This window comes from Hemitrygon akajei, chromosome 15 (genome assembly GCF_048418815.1).
Source record: "Hemitrygon akajei chromosome 15, sHemAka1.3, whole genome shotgun sequence".
NCBI lineage: Eukaryota > Metazoa > Chordata > Chondrichthyes > Myliobatiformes > Dasyatidae > Hemitrygon > Hemitrygon akajei.
Window position 1 is genome coordinate 7,324,090 of NC_133138.1, and position 15,379 is coordinate 7,339,468.

The 15,379-nt window shown below is 45.4% G+C and overlaps 1 protein-coding gene across 2 annotated transcripts in view; it reads right to left on the minus strand.

The window, feature by feature from the left end:
- Positions 1-1,703: 1,703 nt before the first annotated feature.
- Positions 1,704-15,379, minus strand: part of apbb3 (amyloid beta (A4) precursor protein-binding, family B, member 3) — a 64,079-nt gene continuing 50,403 nt past the window's right edge. For both annotated transcript variants that reach the window (XM_073067117.1, XM_073067118.1), the window contains exons 8-12: positions 12,385-12,472; positions 9,545-9,628; positions 6,884-6,999; positions 3,957-4,136; positions 1,704-3,323 (exon numbers count right to left, since the gene is read on the minus strand). In XM_073067117.1, coding sequence (XP_072923218.1) covers positions 3,075-3,323; positions 3,957-4,136; positions 6,884-6,999; positions 9,545-9,628; positions 12,385-12,472 — 717 coding nt within the window. In that variant the 3' untranslated portion in view covers positions 1,704-3,074. The remainder of the gene's footprint in view (positions 3,324-3,956; positions 4,137-6,883; positions 7,000-9,544; positions 9,629-12,384; positions 12,473-15,379) is intronic.

Below are 15,379 nucleotides of genomic sequence, written 5' to 3' on the forward strand. Positions count from 1 at the left end.
CTTCCCTTTCTCCCAGAATCTACTCTCCTTTCCTAACAAATTCCTTCTTCAGCCCCTTACCTTTCCAACCTACCACCTCCCAGCTTCTCATTTCATCTTGGAGAATGGTGGGTGGGTGCAATGCCCTGCCTGAGGCGGTGCACATTTAAGATGGGCACATGGATGATAGAAAAATGAAGGGTTACCATATGTGGGAGGGAAGGGTTAAAAGTTCTCATCCTTTCCACTTGCCCATCACCTCCCTCTGGCGCTCCTTCCCTTTCTCCATGGCCCACTCACCTCTCCTATTAAATTCCTTCTTCTCCAACCCTTTACCTATCACCTTCCAGCTTCTCACTTCATCTCCCACCTCGGCTAGCCTCAACTTACCTGCATCAAACACAGCATGAGACCGTCCGTTGGTCAGGATCGACCATGGATGTTGCACCCTGGTGTCGCAGGAGTTGCCGGTCAGCGTTAAACTCAGCGTGGGACAGCCCTAGGGACTCCGGCTCTAAAGTTTTCTTTGAGGTTTACTTCTGAAGCTTTCTCCAGGAGTGGGTGCAGCCACAGGGCAGCAGAGGTTTGAGATCAGAGTTTTCCTGTCCCTGGGTGAGCTACCAACCACAGCTGATGAGCTCCATCTGCCCAAAGCAACTAATTTTAAGGCAGCAGTAACCTGCCTTTGTTTCTTCTCCTGTCAATGGAAACAGTTACACGTGCCATTGGGAGCATTTATAGGTAGTGGGGGCTTATCCCCACTACCCCCCCAATCCCTGGTTAGAGCAACCTTAAGGAAACAACACGCTCAGGATCTCAGTAGGTCAGGCAGTATCTATAGAGAGAAATAGATAGAATGATTCAACTAGACTAGAAAAAGGGGAACTAGCTGGTATCAGTTTCTCCTCACCTCTGGTCTAAAGATCTGAAAAAGGTGGAGGCAGTCTGCCTTTCACTCCCCTCCCTCATCTGAATCCTCCACCAATCAGCTACCAGCTCTTGTTCCTCCCCTTACCCCCAACCTTTTCATACAAGCCAGGTTTCCTCCTTCCAGCCCCGATGAAGGGTCTTGACCTGAAAGACCCTTCATCATCCATTTCCCTCCACGATTTTGCCTGGCCCGCTCAATTCCTCCAGCAATTCCTGCCTTGACCCCATACACAGTTTGTCCCATGCAATCTTTCCCCTAACCACTCCACCTCTCCAACAGGGAGCAGGAGATGGAAAGGAAGTCAGAGGACTTCATAGAATGATGGTATGGCCAACTCCCTTGACTGCTTTTTGGAGTGTTTAATGGCTCTGGGCTGTACTCACTGAAGTTTAGAAAAATGAGGGGGATCTCAGTGAAAATCTATCGAATATTGAAAGACCTCGTTAGAGTGGATGTGGAGAGGATATTTCCCACGGTGAATGAATCAAGGACCAGAGAGAGCAGCCTCAGAATAGTCCATTAATATAGTGATGAGGAAGAATTTCTTCAGTCAGAGGATGGCGAATCTGTAGAGTTAATTGCCATGAACAGCGCGGAGGCCAAGTGATTAGATTTAAAGTGGAGGTTGATAGAATCTTGGTTAGACAGGGCACCAGAGATTACGGGGCAAAGGCAGGAGAACGGGGTTGAGAGGGATAATAAATGAGCCATGATGGATTGGTGGAGCAGACTCAATGGGCTGAATGGCCTCATTCTGATCCTGTGTCTTTTGGAATTCATTAAGCAACTCACTGTCTTAATATTTTAGAAATTTATTCAATAAAGATTGGGCCGATCAAACATCGCTGCCAAGAGAGAAAGCATAAATGTAACGGCATTACAGACACCTTCAAAGGGCCGGCACACAAACCATTAAAAATGGGAACTGCAGAGGGGAAGGAGAACAGCCTGGGGACTTGCAGTAAAGACAAGCTCTTCGTGCAGCTCCCAAGTGCTTGTAGGAGGGGGAGGAGTGGAAGATTTGCCGAGGATTGCAAGGTGAGGAACAAGGGATGAGATGGAGTTTGCCCTGTTATGCACTTTTCCATTCCCCTTCATGACACAAAGGTTGGTGGTGTGGATGGTATAGGGTGTTGTCATGGGTTACAATGGGACATTGACAGGATGTAGAGCTGGGCCGAGAAATGGCAGATGGAGTTCAATCCAGAAAAGTAACGTGATTCACTTTGGAAGGTCCAACTTGAAGGCAGAGTACAAGGTTAATGGCAGGGTTCTCAGCAGTGGGAAGGAACAGAGGGACCTTGGGGTCTGCATTCATAGATCTTTCAAAATCGTCACACAAGTGGATAAGGTGGTTAAGAAGGCTTTGGTGCATTGGCCAAATTAGGGGATTGAGTTCGAGAGCCACAAGGTAATCTTACAGCTCCATAAAACCTTGGTTAGGCCACACCTGGAATATTGTGTTCAGTTCTGGTCACCTCATTATAGGAAGGATGTGGAAAATTTCGAGAGGGTGCAGCCTGGATTAGAGAGCATGTCCTATGAGGACAGGTTGAGTGAGCTCGGGCTTTTCTGTTTGGAACAAAGGAAGACTTGAGAGAGGTGTACGTGATAAAAGGCATAGATTGAGTGGACAGCCAGAGACTTTTTCCCAGGTTGGAAATGGCTAATACGAGGGGGCATGATTTTAAGGTGATTGGAGGAAAGTATAGGGGGATATCAGAGGTAGGTTTTTACACAGAGAGTGGTGGGTGTGTGGAACACTCTGCCAGGGGTGTGGCCGAGGCAGATGCATTAGGGACATTTAAGAGACTTTTAGATGTGCACATGGATGAAAGAAAAATGGAGGAGTGTGTGAGAGGGAAGGGTTAGATTGATTGTAGAGTAGGTAAAAGGGCTGGCACAACATTACAGGTTGAAGGGCCTGTACTGTTCTATGTTGGGAAGAAACTGGAGCGTCCGGTGAGAAAACCCACGTGGTCACAGGGAGAACGTGCAAACTCCACCAACAGACGGTCAGGATTGAACCAGGCTGTCGGGAGCTGCGAGGGAGCGTCTCCAGCTACACCACTGAAATATTCTCTATCCCTGCAAACCTTCAGCTGTGAGCAACCCCTGGTGCTCCCTTCCTCTACCGTTCCCTTGCCTCCCCCCTCCCCAAATACTATGGCATCTGCAGCACGGACGGCTTTTGCCGGAGTGTGTTGATCAGCGTCAGCAAGCCCCGCTTCAGGTTTGAGGCTGCTGACAGCTTGGGGGTGGGGACCAGGGCTCCGGCCTCTGTTTCTGTGATGCCGAGTGGCAGTGGCGGAGCAGCGTTTTTCTTCAGGCCCGCGGTGGTGCTCTCTGTCCCGAGGGCTCCCCTCGAACCGGCTAGTGGAGCAGCAGCCACCAGACACTTCTGATACTGCAGCTGTTGGGATAGAAGCAGGGAGGGAGAGTCAGACGGCAGCCAGAATATCGTGGACGCAGATGATCCCGTGAACTGACATCCGGCCACAAAGTACAACCACATACAAGTGCACCAACCGAGGCCAATCAGCCAATTGGGCCATACTAGCTCTTCCAAAAACAACTGGTTTCTAAAGAACAACATCCACACAACGCTGTAGGAACTCAGCAGGTCAAGCAGCACCTACAAGAGGAATAAAGAGTCGATGTTTTGGTTCATAATCCGGATGAAGGGTCTCAGCCCGAAACGTCGACTCTATTCTTCTCCATAGATGCTGCCTGACCTGCTGGGTTCCTCCAGCATTTTGTGTGTGTTTCACTGGATTTCCAGAATTCCCCATTCTTGTTCCTCTCTCACCTTATCTCTTTACCTGCCCATCACTCCCTCTAGTACTCCTCCTTCCCTTTCCTCCATGGACTGCTACCCTCTCCTTTCAGATTCCCTCTCCTCCAGCCCTTTATTCCTTTAGCCATTCAACTTCCCAGCTCATTACCTCAGCCCCTCCTTGCCACTGGTGCCGTGACAGCATTACACTAACTGCTCAGAGCTAGCAGCAAGGAAAGGGCCGAATGCACTGTATATTAGGAGACTCACCATGCAGGCAGCCTGAACTGCCTCGGAGACATAACCAGCATCTGGCTCGCACCAGAAGACGTGGCACTCAAAGCACTGTTGACTGGTATCCACCACGAGGCCGAAGGTGTGGGGGTCCTTCCCCACTCCCAGGAAGGTCAGGTACCGGACACGGCATTCCCACCACGGATCTTCCCTCTCCTGGACAATAACAAACGGAATGGCGCTCAGAGACATCCCCAAAATCTGGGCCCCTCCATGTCACAACTCCCAGCAGGCAGACGGTATAGAAGCTGGAAGCCCCTCGCCACCAGGTTCAGGAACAGCTACTTCCCTTCAACCATTCGGTTTTTGAACCAACTGGCATAACCCTAATCACGACCTCAGTACAGCAACTTTAAAACTACCTTGCATGACAATGAACTCTGTTGTTCTAATGTGTTCTTTCTTATTAATTACTAAATTAATCCCAGCCAGTTACAGATATGTGATCACTAAACGGGAGAATTAGAACTTTACAGCACAGTACAGGTGCTTTGGCCCGTGATGTTGTGCCAACCTTTTAGCCTCCTCTATGATCAATCTAACCCTTCCTCCCACAGAGCCCTCCATTTTTCTATCATCCACATGCCTGTCTAAAAGTCTTTAAATCTCCATAATGTATCAACTTCATCACTACTCCTGCCAGCACGGTCCAGACACCCACCACACTGTGCAGAAAGAACTTACACCAAAATCCTCCTTATACTTTCCACCAATCACCTTAAAATTGTGCCCTCTCATATTAACCATTTCCACTCTGTAAAAAAGTTGTCGAGCTGTCTACTCAATCTATGCCTCTAATCAATTTGTACATATCTCCACCCCATCACCCTTCCCTCCCACATAGTCCTCCATGTTGCTATCTTCTATGTGTCTAGGAGTTTATTAAATTTATCTGCCCTGCCTCTACCACCACAGTATCAACCAATTCTCCTTTGCCTACCCTACTTGTTATTTCTTGAAAGAATTCCAACAGATTTGTCAGGCAGGACTTTCCCTTGAAGAAACCATTCTGACTACAGCTGATTTTATCATGTGCCTCCAAGCTCCCTGAAACCACATTCTTATCAATTGACTCCAACATTTCCCAACCTCTGAGGTCAGACTATAGTGATTCTTAAAAGATCATTACTAATGCCTCCACTTCAAAACCCTAAGGAGTACACCATTTGATCCAGGTGACCTACCTATCAACCTTCAGACCTTTCCGATTCCCAAGAACTTTCTCCTTAGTTATGGTAACTTCACACACTTCATGGTGACCCAACACCAGGGACTTCCACCGTACTGCTAGTGTCTTCCACAGTGAAGACATGCAAAATACTTATTCAATTCATGCACTATTTCATTGTCCCCTGTTAGTGCCTCTCCAGCATCATTTCCCGGTGATCCAATATTCACTCATGCCTCTCTTTTACACTTCATGTATCTGAAGAAACTTTTTGTATCTTCTTTGATATTATTGGCTAGCTTACTTTCATATTCCATCTTTACCTTCTTTATTGCCTTCTTTTGGTTTTTAAAAAGCTTCCCAATCCTCTAACTTCCCACTAATTTTTGCTCTATAATATGCCCTCTCGTTGGCTTTTATGTTGGTTTTGACTTGTTCACCACAGTTGGGTCATCTTTCCTTTAGAATACTCCTTCCGCAAAGGAAACAGCATTATGAAGGACCCCATGCACCCCTCATACAATCTCTTTTCCCTCCTGCCATCTGGGAAAAGGCTCCAAAGCATTCGGGCTCTCACAACCAGACTATGTAACAGTTTCTTCCCCCAAGCTATCAGACTCCTCAATACCTGAAGCCTGGACTGACACCTTGTCCTACTGTCCTGTTTATTATTTATTGTAATGCCTGCACTGTTTTTGTGCACTTTATGCAGTCCTGTGTAGGTCTGTAGTCTAGTGTAGCTTTCTCTGTGTTGTTTTTTTATTATGTAGTTCAGTGTAGTTTTTTTGTACTGTGTCATGTAACACCATGGTCCTGAAAAACGTTGTTTCATTTTTACTATGTACTGTACCAGCAGTTATGGTCAAAATGACAATAAAAGTTGACTTGACTTGACTTCACTTCCTCTTTGGGATGTACAGTATATATCCTGTGCCTTCCGAATTCCTTCCAGAAATTCCACCCATTGCTGCTCTGCCGTAATCCCTGCCAGTGTTCTTTTCCAATCAATTCTGGCCAACTCCTCTCTCATGCCTCTAATTTCCCCTCATGACTTTATCTTAGAAAGGATGTGCTGAAACTGGAGAGGGTTCAAAGAAGGTTCACAAAAATAATTCCAGGATTGAATGGCTTGTCATATGAAGAGCATTTGATGGCCCTAGGTCTGTATTCACTGGAATTCAGAAGAATGAGGGGTGACCTCATTGAAACCTATTGAATGGTGAAAGGCCTTGCTAGAGAAAACATGGAAAGGATGTTTCCTTTGCTGGGAGAGTCTAAGACCAGAGGACACAGCCTCAGAATAGAGGGGTGTCCTCTTAGAATGGAGGTGAGAAGGAATTCCTTTAGTCAGAAGAGTGATGAATCTGTGGAATTCTTTGCTACAGGCAGCTAGGGAGGCTTTATGTATATTTAAGGCAGAGTTTGATAGATTCTTGAACGGTCAGGGGATGAAGGGATACGGGGAGGAGACAGGAGATTGGGGCTGGGGAAAACTGGATCAGCCATAAGTAAATGATGGAGGAGATTCAATGAGCCAAATGGACTAATTCTGCTCCTATATCTTATGATCTTATGAAATCCCTCCTACAGAGCAGATAACCCTCAATTTCTCTCACACCCACCGTGCCCATCTAAGAGTCTTTGAAATGTTCAGAACCAATCGCGACACAGCATACAAATGGGTGGCTGTGTGGCACAGGTCTCTGCATTGTGGAAGGTTCAAAACGGGTCTCACCTCTCCCTTAGAGATGGACAGCGTGGTGTCAGTGACCCGGAGCAGTACGGACGGCCACGCCTCCCGATCCGAGGAATCTAACAGACTCTGGATCACCTCGTTAACCAGCGACATTCCTAGGAAACGAAGAGACATCGAGGACTTTAAACACACGCTTGAAATTTACCCGCTAAAAATAACAACAACCTTCTCGGAAAATCAAGAGTCTGAATTGGAATCTGGTTTATGGTCTCTGATGTCATGAAATCTGCATTTTGCAGCTACACTACAGTGCAAGGTGTAAAAAGATCACTGTAAATTAAAATATAAAAACAAAATAAATGAATTGTGCTAAAGAGGAATAGTGCGGGAGTGTTCACAGGTTCATGGAAGAAGCCGTTGCTAAAATGGGGGGGGGGGGGGGGTGTCTGTCTGATTGTCTTCAGGCTCCTGTACCTCCTCCTTGATGGTAGTAATGAGGAAGGTCCTTAATGATGCACCACCTTTTGAAGATGTCCTCAGTGCTGGGGAGGCTGATAGAGTTGGCTGTGTTTACAACCCTCTGCAGCCTCCTGCCATCCAGGTTTCTCCAAACTAGATGGTGATACAACCAATCAGAATATTCTCAAAGTTCAAAGTAAGTTTATTATCAAAGTATATATATGTCACCATATATAACCCTGAGATTAATTTTCTTGCAGGCTATCACAGTAAATAGCAAGAAACACAACAGATCCATGAAAAATTCTAGAGAACGAAGATGGACAAACATCTAATGTGCAAATGACAGCAAACCGTGCAAATACAAATAGAGAAATTAAAAAACAAATAATAATAAATAAGCAATAAATATCAAGAACATGAGATGAAGAGTCCTTGAAAGTGAGTCCATAGGCTGCGGGAACAGTTCAGTGATGGGGCGAGTAAAACTGAGCGAAGTTATCCCAGTTCAAGAGTCTGATGACTGGGGGGTAATAACTGTTCCTGAACCTGGTGGTGTGGGACCTGAGGCTCATTGTGGTGAGTGAAGTTATCCACACCGGTTCAGGAGCCTGATGGTTGTGGGGTAATAACTGTTTCCTGAACCTGGTGGTGTGGGTCCTGAGGCTTCTGTATCAACTTCCCGATGGCAGCAGTGAGAAGAGAGCGTGGCCTGGGAGGTGGGGGTCCACATCATGGATGCTGTTTTCCTGCAACAGCATTTTGTGGAGATGTGCTCAGTGATGAGGAGGGCACATACATATATAGCGATGGTACCTAAGGCTTTTGCCCAGTACTGTGGTAATTTTATGTATGGCACTGTACTGCTGCTGCAAGAAAAAACAAATTTCGTGACCTAAGTGAGCAATGATAAACCTGATTCTGATATGGGTCTCTATTGTGGACTGAGAGTGGGAAGGGGGCAGGGAGAGGGGAATCATGGTTGGGAAAAGGGGGAGGGAGCGGGAAGCACCAGAGAGACATTCTGGAATGATCAATAAACCAATTGTTTGGAATCAAATGACCTTGCCTGGTGTCTCAGGGCTGGGTGTGTCTGCACCCGTATCATCACCCCCCAGCCCCGGCACTCCCCTCTGCCACCTGATCCGCATCCATCCATGGCACTATACCCCCACCATTCCCAACATCCTTTGTTACTGCCAAATTTACAAATTCATTCTCCGCTTCACGTTGATAAATACAATACTCTGCAAAAGGCTTAGGCACCCTGGATACAGATATTCACAGAGCTGGGGACAGAAAGTTATGTTGAGAATACTTAGACCCAATATGTCTTATCCCAGCAACCATGGTGGGAAGGACTAGGAGAGGATGTGGGAGTTGCAGTAAGGCAAGGACTGAAAACAGCGTTCAAGAGAGGGTGACTGGCAGAGTGTGTTCAAACCCGGACAATGGAGACCTCTGAAGTGAGACTGCCACAGCCACGTCTGCTCTCCACAAACTAGACAGGAGAGGGAGACTGCAGCAGTGGGTCCCTGATGTGAGAACATCTCTAGAAAGATCTTTGAAGAACATAACTTCTCTCCAGAGACAGATGAGGTGGGAAGGATGTGAAATACACCCAACAACTAAGGGACAAAAAAAAGCCTTTCTAACTTCAAAGTGTGAGTGGTTGTCAGCTTATAGTTTCTGTTGAGTTTGAACACCGCTACTGTGAATGACAATTGATCTTGCAAGTAAGGAATTCAAACATATATAATCGATCAAGTGGTCAATATCCGTTACTGGTAACCCAATTCTGTATGAAAATAGCAGTTTATTGTTCAGAATTCAGACCTGTGTGGGTGACGGGGGCCACACTGGTCTCCCTGTGCACAAGTAAAATGAAGTGTGGTTGAGTCGTAAGAGCGTGTGTGTTCTGGAACCAGTTATTTCACTTTAGTATCCACGATGACAGGAATAATACCCTCGGGATTGAAGAGGAAGTGCGAGTTAGAATTAAGCCCCTGTTCTTGAAAAGCTTCAGCGAGAGGTCCCTGGTCCACGCAGGAAAGAAAAACAGTGACCGACTGTTGCTTTGCGACTCTTGGGTCACTGCCCAGATTTTTTCTCTGCACATTGGGTCTTTATTTAATGGGTTCCTTTGGGCTTCTTTTTGTGGCTCCCTGCAAAGAGACGAACCTCAAGGCTGTATAACGTATACACACTTTGAACTTTGGATTCACGGAGGGAATTACTCACCTCTCGAGGTGGCCACAGGCAGGAATCCAACATACTGCACCCGAAATGTCTGTGTCGACTGTCTCACAGCCTCCAGGAGATCCACTGGAAAATAAGAGTGAGATGTACAGTGCGTTCCTGCCAATACAGTACCAACTGAACACCTCCCACAGCCCACGGACACTGTCCTCTCCCCACTGAATCCCCTCCCACAGCCCACGGATACTCTTCCTACCGCTAACTCTCCCCCCACCCAGTGGTCAATCGTGTCCATTCTGGGGCAGCACAGTCACCTTTGGTCCCCACCAGACACTCAGCTCTCACCTGTCACTCCAAGTAGCTGTCAGCATGTGACGGTGGCCACACCCCTTCGACAGGCAAGCTAAACCAGGTGAGGGTAGCTGACTGGCCTCATACTCGGTGACAAGCTAAGTCTGCTCTAGTGGACTGGGAAGAGGAGATCCACAGTGAGATCCGTGGAGAGCAAAGGGCAGGACAAGGCAGAGACGAAGTCCTGGTCATTCACTGCAACCAAGCAAGCCCTGGGTTGTAATGACCACTCGTAACACTGAGCCAGGTGTCCGAGGTCGAGAGAGTGGATCTGCCCTAGTGCACCAGCTTTTAATTTATTTTATTTATTTAGAGATACGGCGCGGAGCAAACCTCTCCAGCCTCCACCACGGAACCTATCCATACCTGATCATGGAACAATTCACAATGACCAATTAATATACTCATCCGTATGTCTTTGGACTGAGGGAGGAAACTGGAGCACCCAGAGGAAATCCATGCATTCATGGGGAGGACATACAAACTTACAGAATTGAACTCTGAACTCTGAACTCTAATAGTATCGCATGAACCGCTATGCTACCGTGGTGTCCAAAGTCTTCCTCTTTAAAGACTGTCCCGCACACATTTGTTTAACTGTCATCATTGGATGGTTAAGAATGGTTCCTTAAGTTTATCATAGCCAGGAAGGAGGGTATTGGGGACAAGTTCCCACTACCTATTAAATGCTCCCAATGGCGTGCATCTCAAATAGCCTCTGACAACCAAGTTCTACACTCCTAAACTGTGGAATTCAATATCGAAAACTTTAAGGGATGCAGACTTGGCTGACACTTCTAACATTAGCTCAAAACCTATTTATTTAACCTTGCTTTTAACTAACATCTTTCCATCTTTTATTTTCATGTTTATTTTTATTTTTTTATTTTATTTTCTTATTTGTACTTTTAGCCCATTGTAGAGCACTTGAATGACAGCATCTGTAGGAAAAGTACTCTAAATAAAGTTATTTTTATTTTTTCTCAGCTCAAGCTGGTAAAATCTGAGGTACGGCTATAGCCAAGCACACTCATTCCTCAAATGTTAGGAACTTTTGGACTATTCTAGTGGTGTTTAGTGCTGTGGCTTTCTGAAGACTTACATAGATATTGTTGTGTGGGCCTAATTGTTTAATACTATTATGTTGTGACTTTGGGATGACACAATTGGAATGATTCCTAAGGTGGTCTTAGCCAGGGGAAGAGTGGGGATGAGCTCCCACTACCTATAAAGTGCTCCCAATGGTGTGTGTCTCTAACAGCCTCTGACAACCAAGTCCAACTCTTGGCCTTCATGTGTGTCTTAGCTACTAAGCCTGGCAGAACGGTTTCTACCAAAGAGAGAAGGGGCAAAAATGGACCACTGGAGCCTCAAAATCAGTTGCTTCGGGCAGGTGGGGCTCATCAGCCTTTGATGGCAGCCCGCCTAGTAGAAGGAAAGCTCTGATTTTAAACCTCCGCTACCTTGCGGCCATACCCACCCTTGGGAAAGGATTTGGGAGTAAACCCTGAGGAAGAAATCTGGAGCCGAGATCTCTCAGGCAGTTTGATGTTGTTTTTCAACTTCACTCTGGCAACCTCTGCGATAACACAAGGTGCCAAACACTTGCCCTTCCCTTGGACTACATCAATGACATGGAGAGGGGCAACAGCCGGTTCTTCAAACCTTCCCACCCAGGCCTGCACCCTGGAGAGGTTACAGTCCACCAGAGGCACAAACCAATGATCCCCTGGGATCGACGGCTGCCTGCTACTACTACAATTGGGACAATGTATAACCTGTTCATGTTCCATAGTCTTTCAATTCCAATTCAGCATATTCCCGGTGTTTATCAATTATTGATTTCTGTATGTTGTGTGTGTTTGGAATGGCTATATCTATAAGTTATTCTTGCTTGTTTATCCTGCAATATTATATCCAGACTGTTATCATGGATTGTCCTATCTGTAATAATGGACCAGTCACAGTATAATTCGTAGGACTCCGATTCTAAAACTGGATCAGGCCTGTATTTATGGTAAGCTATGGTGTCTTTTATGAGTTCGTATTTTAAAGTAAGATTTTGATGAATGATGCTTGCCAGTTGATTGTGCCTGTGCAAGTAGTCAGATTGAGTTAAACCTCTACAGGATCCTGTAATGTTGTTATTATTATAATAGTGGGAATGCATCACTTGCTTCACAACAAATCAACGGATTGTGCTGGGCAAGTGTGTTACAGTGCTTCTGGAGCCAATACAGCCTGCCCACAACTCATTAACCCTCACCATTCTCACCCTCGATGCTCATTCTTATCCTCGGCCGTTAGGTTCTATAAAGAGTCAACCCATAACTGTTAGACTGTTTGTGGTAACTCACTCTTTATTCTTTCTACTTCTCTTCTGATATTTCGGTGTCTGTGCACTTGTAATGCTACTGGGACACTGTAATTTCCTTTGCGATCAATAAAGTATCGATCTACTTATCTATCTACCATACACCTGTCTCTGTGCTCTGGTGCCACTTGGCCCCAATAATTAAAAGACCAGGTACCTTTTAGAGGCAGGTCATCCTGACACAAATCTTCCTCCACTCCTGGGACCTTTGCAAAGTCGTTGTTCATTGTATGTTTTGCCATGATCTGGAATGAGTTATGGAACATTTCAGGTTTTGAGACAGTAAACAGACCAGCATCCTGGACTTCTTCTCTGGGTTGCCTGGACTGGGGCGAAGTAAGGGGTGGGGCTGTTTCTCTGGACCAGGGGGTTCACGAACCTCTTAGTTAATATGAGAGGTCTGTTGTACACAAAGGGTTGGGAACTCCTGCTCTAGCTCAGCGACACCCTCTTCTCTTCTGGTTAGACCACACTTGGAGTATGTGTTCAATTCTGGTTGCTCCATTATAGGAAGGATGTGGAAGCTTTATAGAGGGTGCAGAGAAGATTCACCAAGATTCTCTGGATTAGAGAGCATGTCTTATGACGCATACTGAGCAAACTAGAGCTTTTCTCTTTGGATCGAAGGAGGATGAGAGGTGATTTGTTCGAGTTGTACAAGATAAGGGGCATAGATCAAGGGGACAGCCAGAGACTTTTTCTCAGGGCAGAAATGGCTTCCTCAATACCACTTGCCCCTCTACCCATCTTCATATTGCCCACAAACTTGGCCACAAATCCATCAATTCCTTTGTCCAAATTGTTGACATACAACATGAATAGAAGCCATTCCATCACAGACCCTGTGGAACACCACTAGTCACTGGCAGCCAACCAGAAAAGGCTCCCTTTATTCCTACTGTTTGCCTCCTGCCAATCAGCCAAGCTAGAATCCATCCTGTAATACCATGGGCTTTTATCTTGTTAAGCAGCCTCATGTGTGACACCTTGTCAAAGGCCTTCCGAAAATCCAAGTAAACAACATCCACTGACTCTCCCTTGTCTACCATGCCTGTTATTTCCTCAGCAAATTCCAACAGCTTTGTCAAGCAAGATTTCACCCTTTAGAAAACCATGTTGACTATTTTATCATGTACTTCCAAGTACTCCGAAACCACATCCTTAACAATAGACTCCAACATCTTCCCAATCACTGAAGTCAGGCTAACTGATCTAATTTTCTTTCTTCTGCATCCCTCTCTTCTTAAAGAGTGGAGTAACTTTTGCAATTTTACACTCTAGAACCATTCCAGAATCTAGTGATTTTTGAAAGATCATTACTAATGCCTCCACAATCTCTTCAGCTTACTCTTTCAGAACCCTGGGGTGTAGTCCATCTGGTCCACGTGACTTGTCTACCTTCAGACTTTTCAGCTTCCCAAATAACCTTCTCGTTAGTAATGGCAATGACACTCACCTCTGCCCCCCTGACACTTTCGCATTTCTGACACTCTACTAGTGTCTTCCACAGGGAAGACTGACACAAAGTACTAATTCAGTTCTTCTGCCATTTCCTTCTCCCCCATAACTACCTCTCCAGCGTCATTTTCCAGCGGTCCTAAATTTACTCTCGTCTTTCTTTTACTCTTCATCTATAAAACACTTTGGTACTTCCCAGTCCTCTAACTTCCTACTAATTTTTGCTTTATTACATGCCCTCTCTTTGGCTTTTATACGTACCTTGGATTCCCTTGTCAGTCATGACTGCCTCACCCTCCCTTTAGATTACTTCATCTTTGGGACGTATACATCCTGTGCCTTCTGAATTGCTCACAGAAACTCCAGCCACTGCTGTTTTGCCATCATTCCTTCCAGTCAACTTTGGCCAGCTCCTCTCGCATGCTTCTGTAATACCCTTTCCTCCACTGTATACTGACACACACAATTTTTGTTTCTTCTCAAACTCCAGGGTGAATTCAATCATATTATGATCACTGCCTCTTAAGGGTTCCTTTACCTTAAGCTCCCTAATCAAATCTAGGTCAGTACATAACACCCAATCCAGAACTGCCTTTCCACTGGTGGGCTCAACCACAAACTGCTCTAAAAAGACATCGCATAGGCATTCTACAAATCCCTCTCTTGGGATCCAGCACCAACCTGATTTTCCCAATCTATCTTCATATTGAAATTCCCCCTTGATTATCTCAACATTGTCCTTTTTACATGCCTTTTCTATCTCCGATTGTAATTTGTAGCCCACATCCTAGCTACTGTTTGGAGGCCTGTATATAACTTCCAACAGAGTCTTTTTACCCTTGCAGTTTCTTAACTCTACCACCAAGGTCTCTACATCTTTTGATCCCATGATCTCTTTCTAAGGATCTGATTTCATTTTGCCCACTCCCTCTACATACCTGCCTGTCCTTTCAATTTGATGGGAACTTGAGGAGAATAAATAAAATAAAAATGGGATTATGCACTTTGAAGATTGGTAGGGCACTGAGGAGTGTGGTAGAACAAAGGGATCAGAGAAATCATTCTTTGAAAGCAACATCACAGGCAGATTGGAACACAAAGAGAGCTTTTGACAGAACGGTCTTTAACTATTGATTACATGACTTGGGATGCTATGATGAAGTTGTGTAAAATAATGGTAAAGACAAATTTGGAGTATTGTGTGCAGTCTGGTCACCTACCTATAGGAAAGATATTAATGATATTGAAACAGTGCAGAGAAAATTTTACAAGAATATTGCCAGGGCTTGAGGACCTGAGTTATAGGGAAAGGTTGAATAGGTTAGGACTTTATTCCCTGGAGTGTAGGAGAGTGAGGGGAGATTTGATAGAGGTATATAAAATTATGAGGGGTATTAATGAGGTAAATGCAAGCAGGCTTTTTTTTACTAAGGTTGGGTGAGACTAGTACCACAAGTCATAGGTTAAGGGTGAAAGGTGAAATATTTAAGGGGTAACTGATGGGAAACTTCACTCAGAGAGATCCGAGAGTGTGGAAGGAGCTGCCAGAGAAAGTGGTGGATGCAGGTACGATTTGCTACATTTACAGTCCTGTGCAAAAGTCTTAGGCACATATATACAGCTGGGGTGCCGAAGACTTTTGCACAGTACTGTAGTAATTTTAAGTATCACACTGTACTGCTGCCACAAAAATA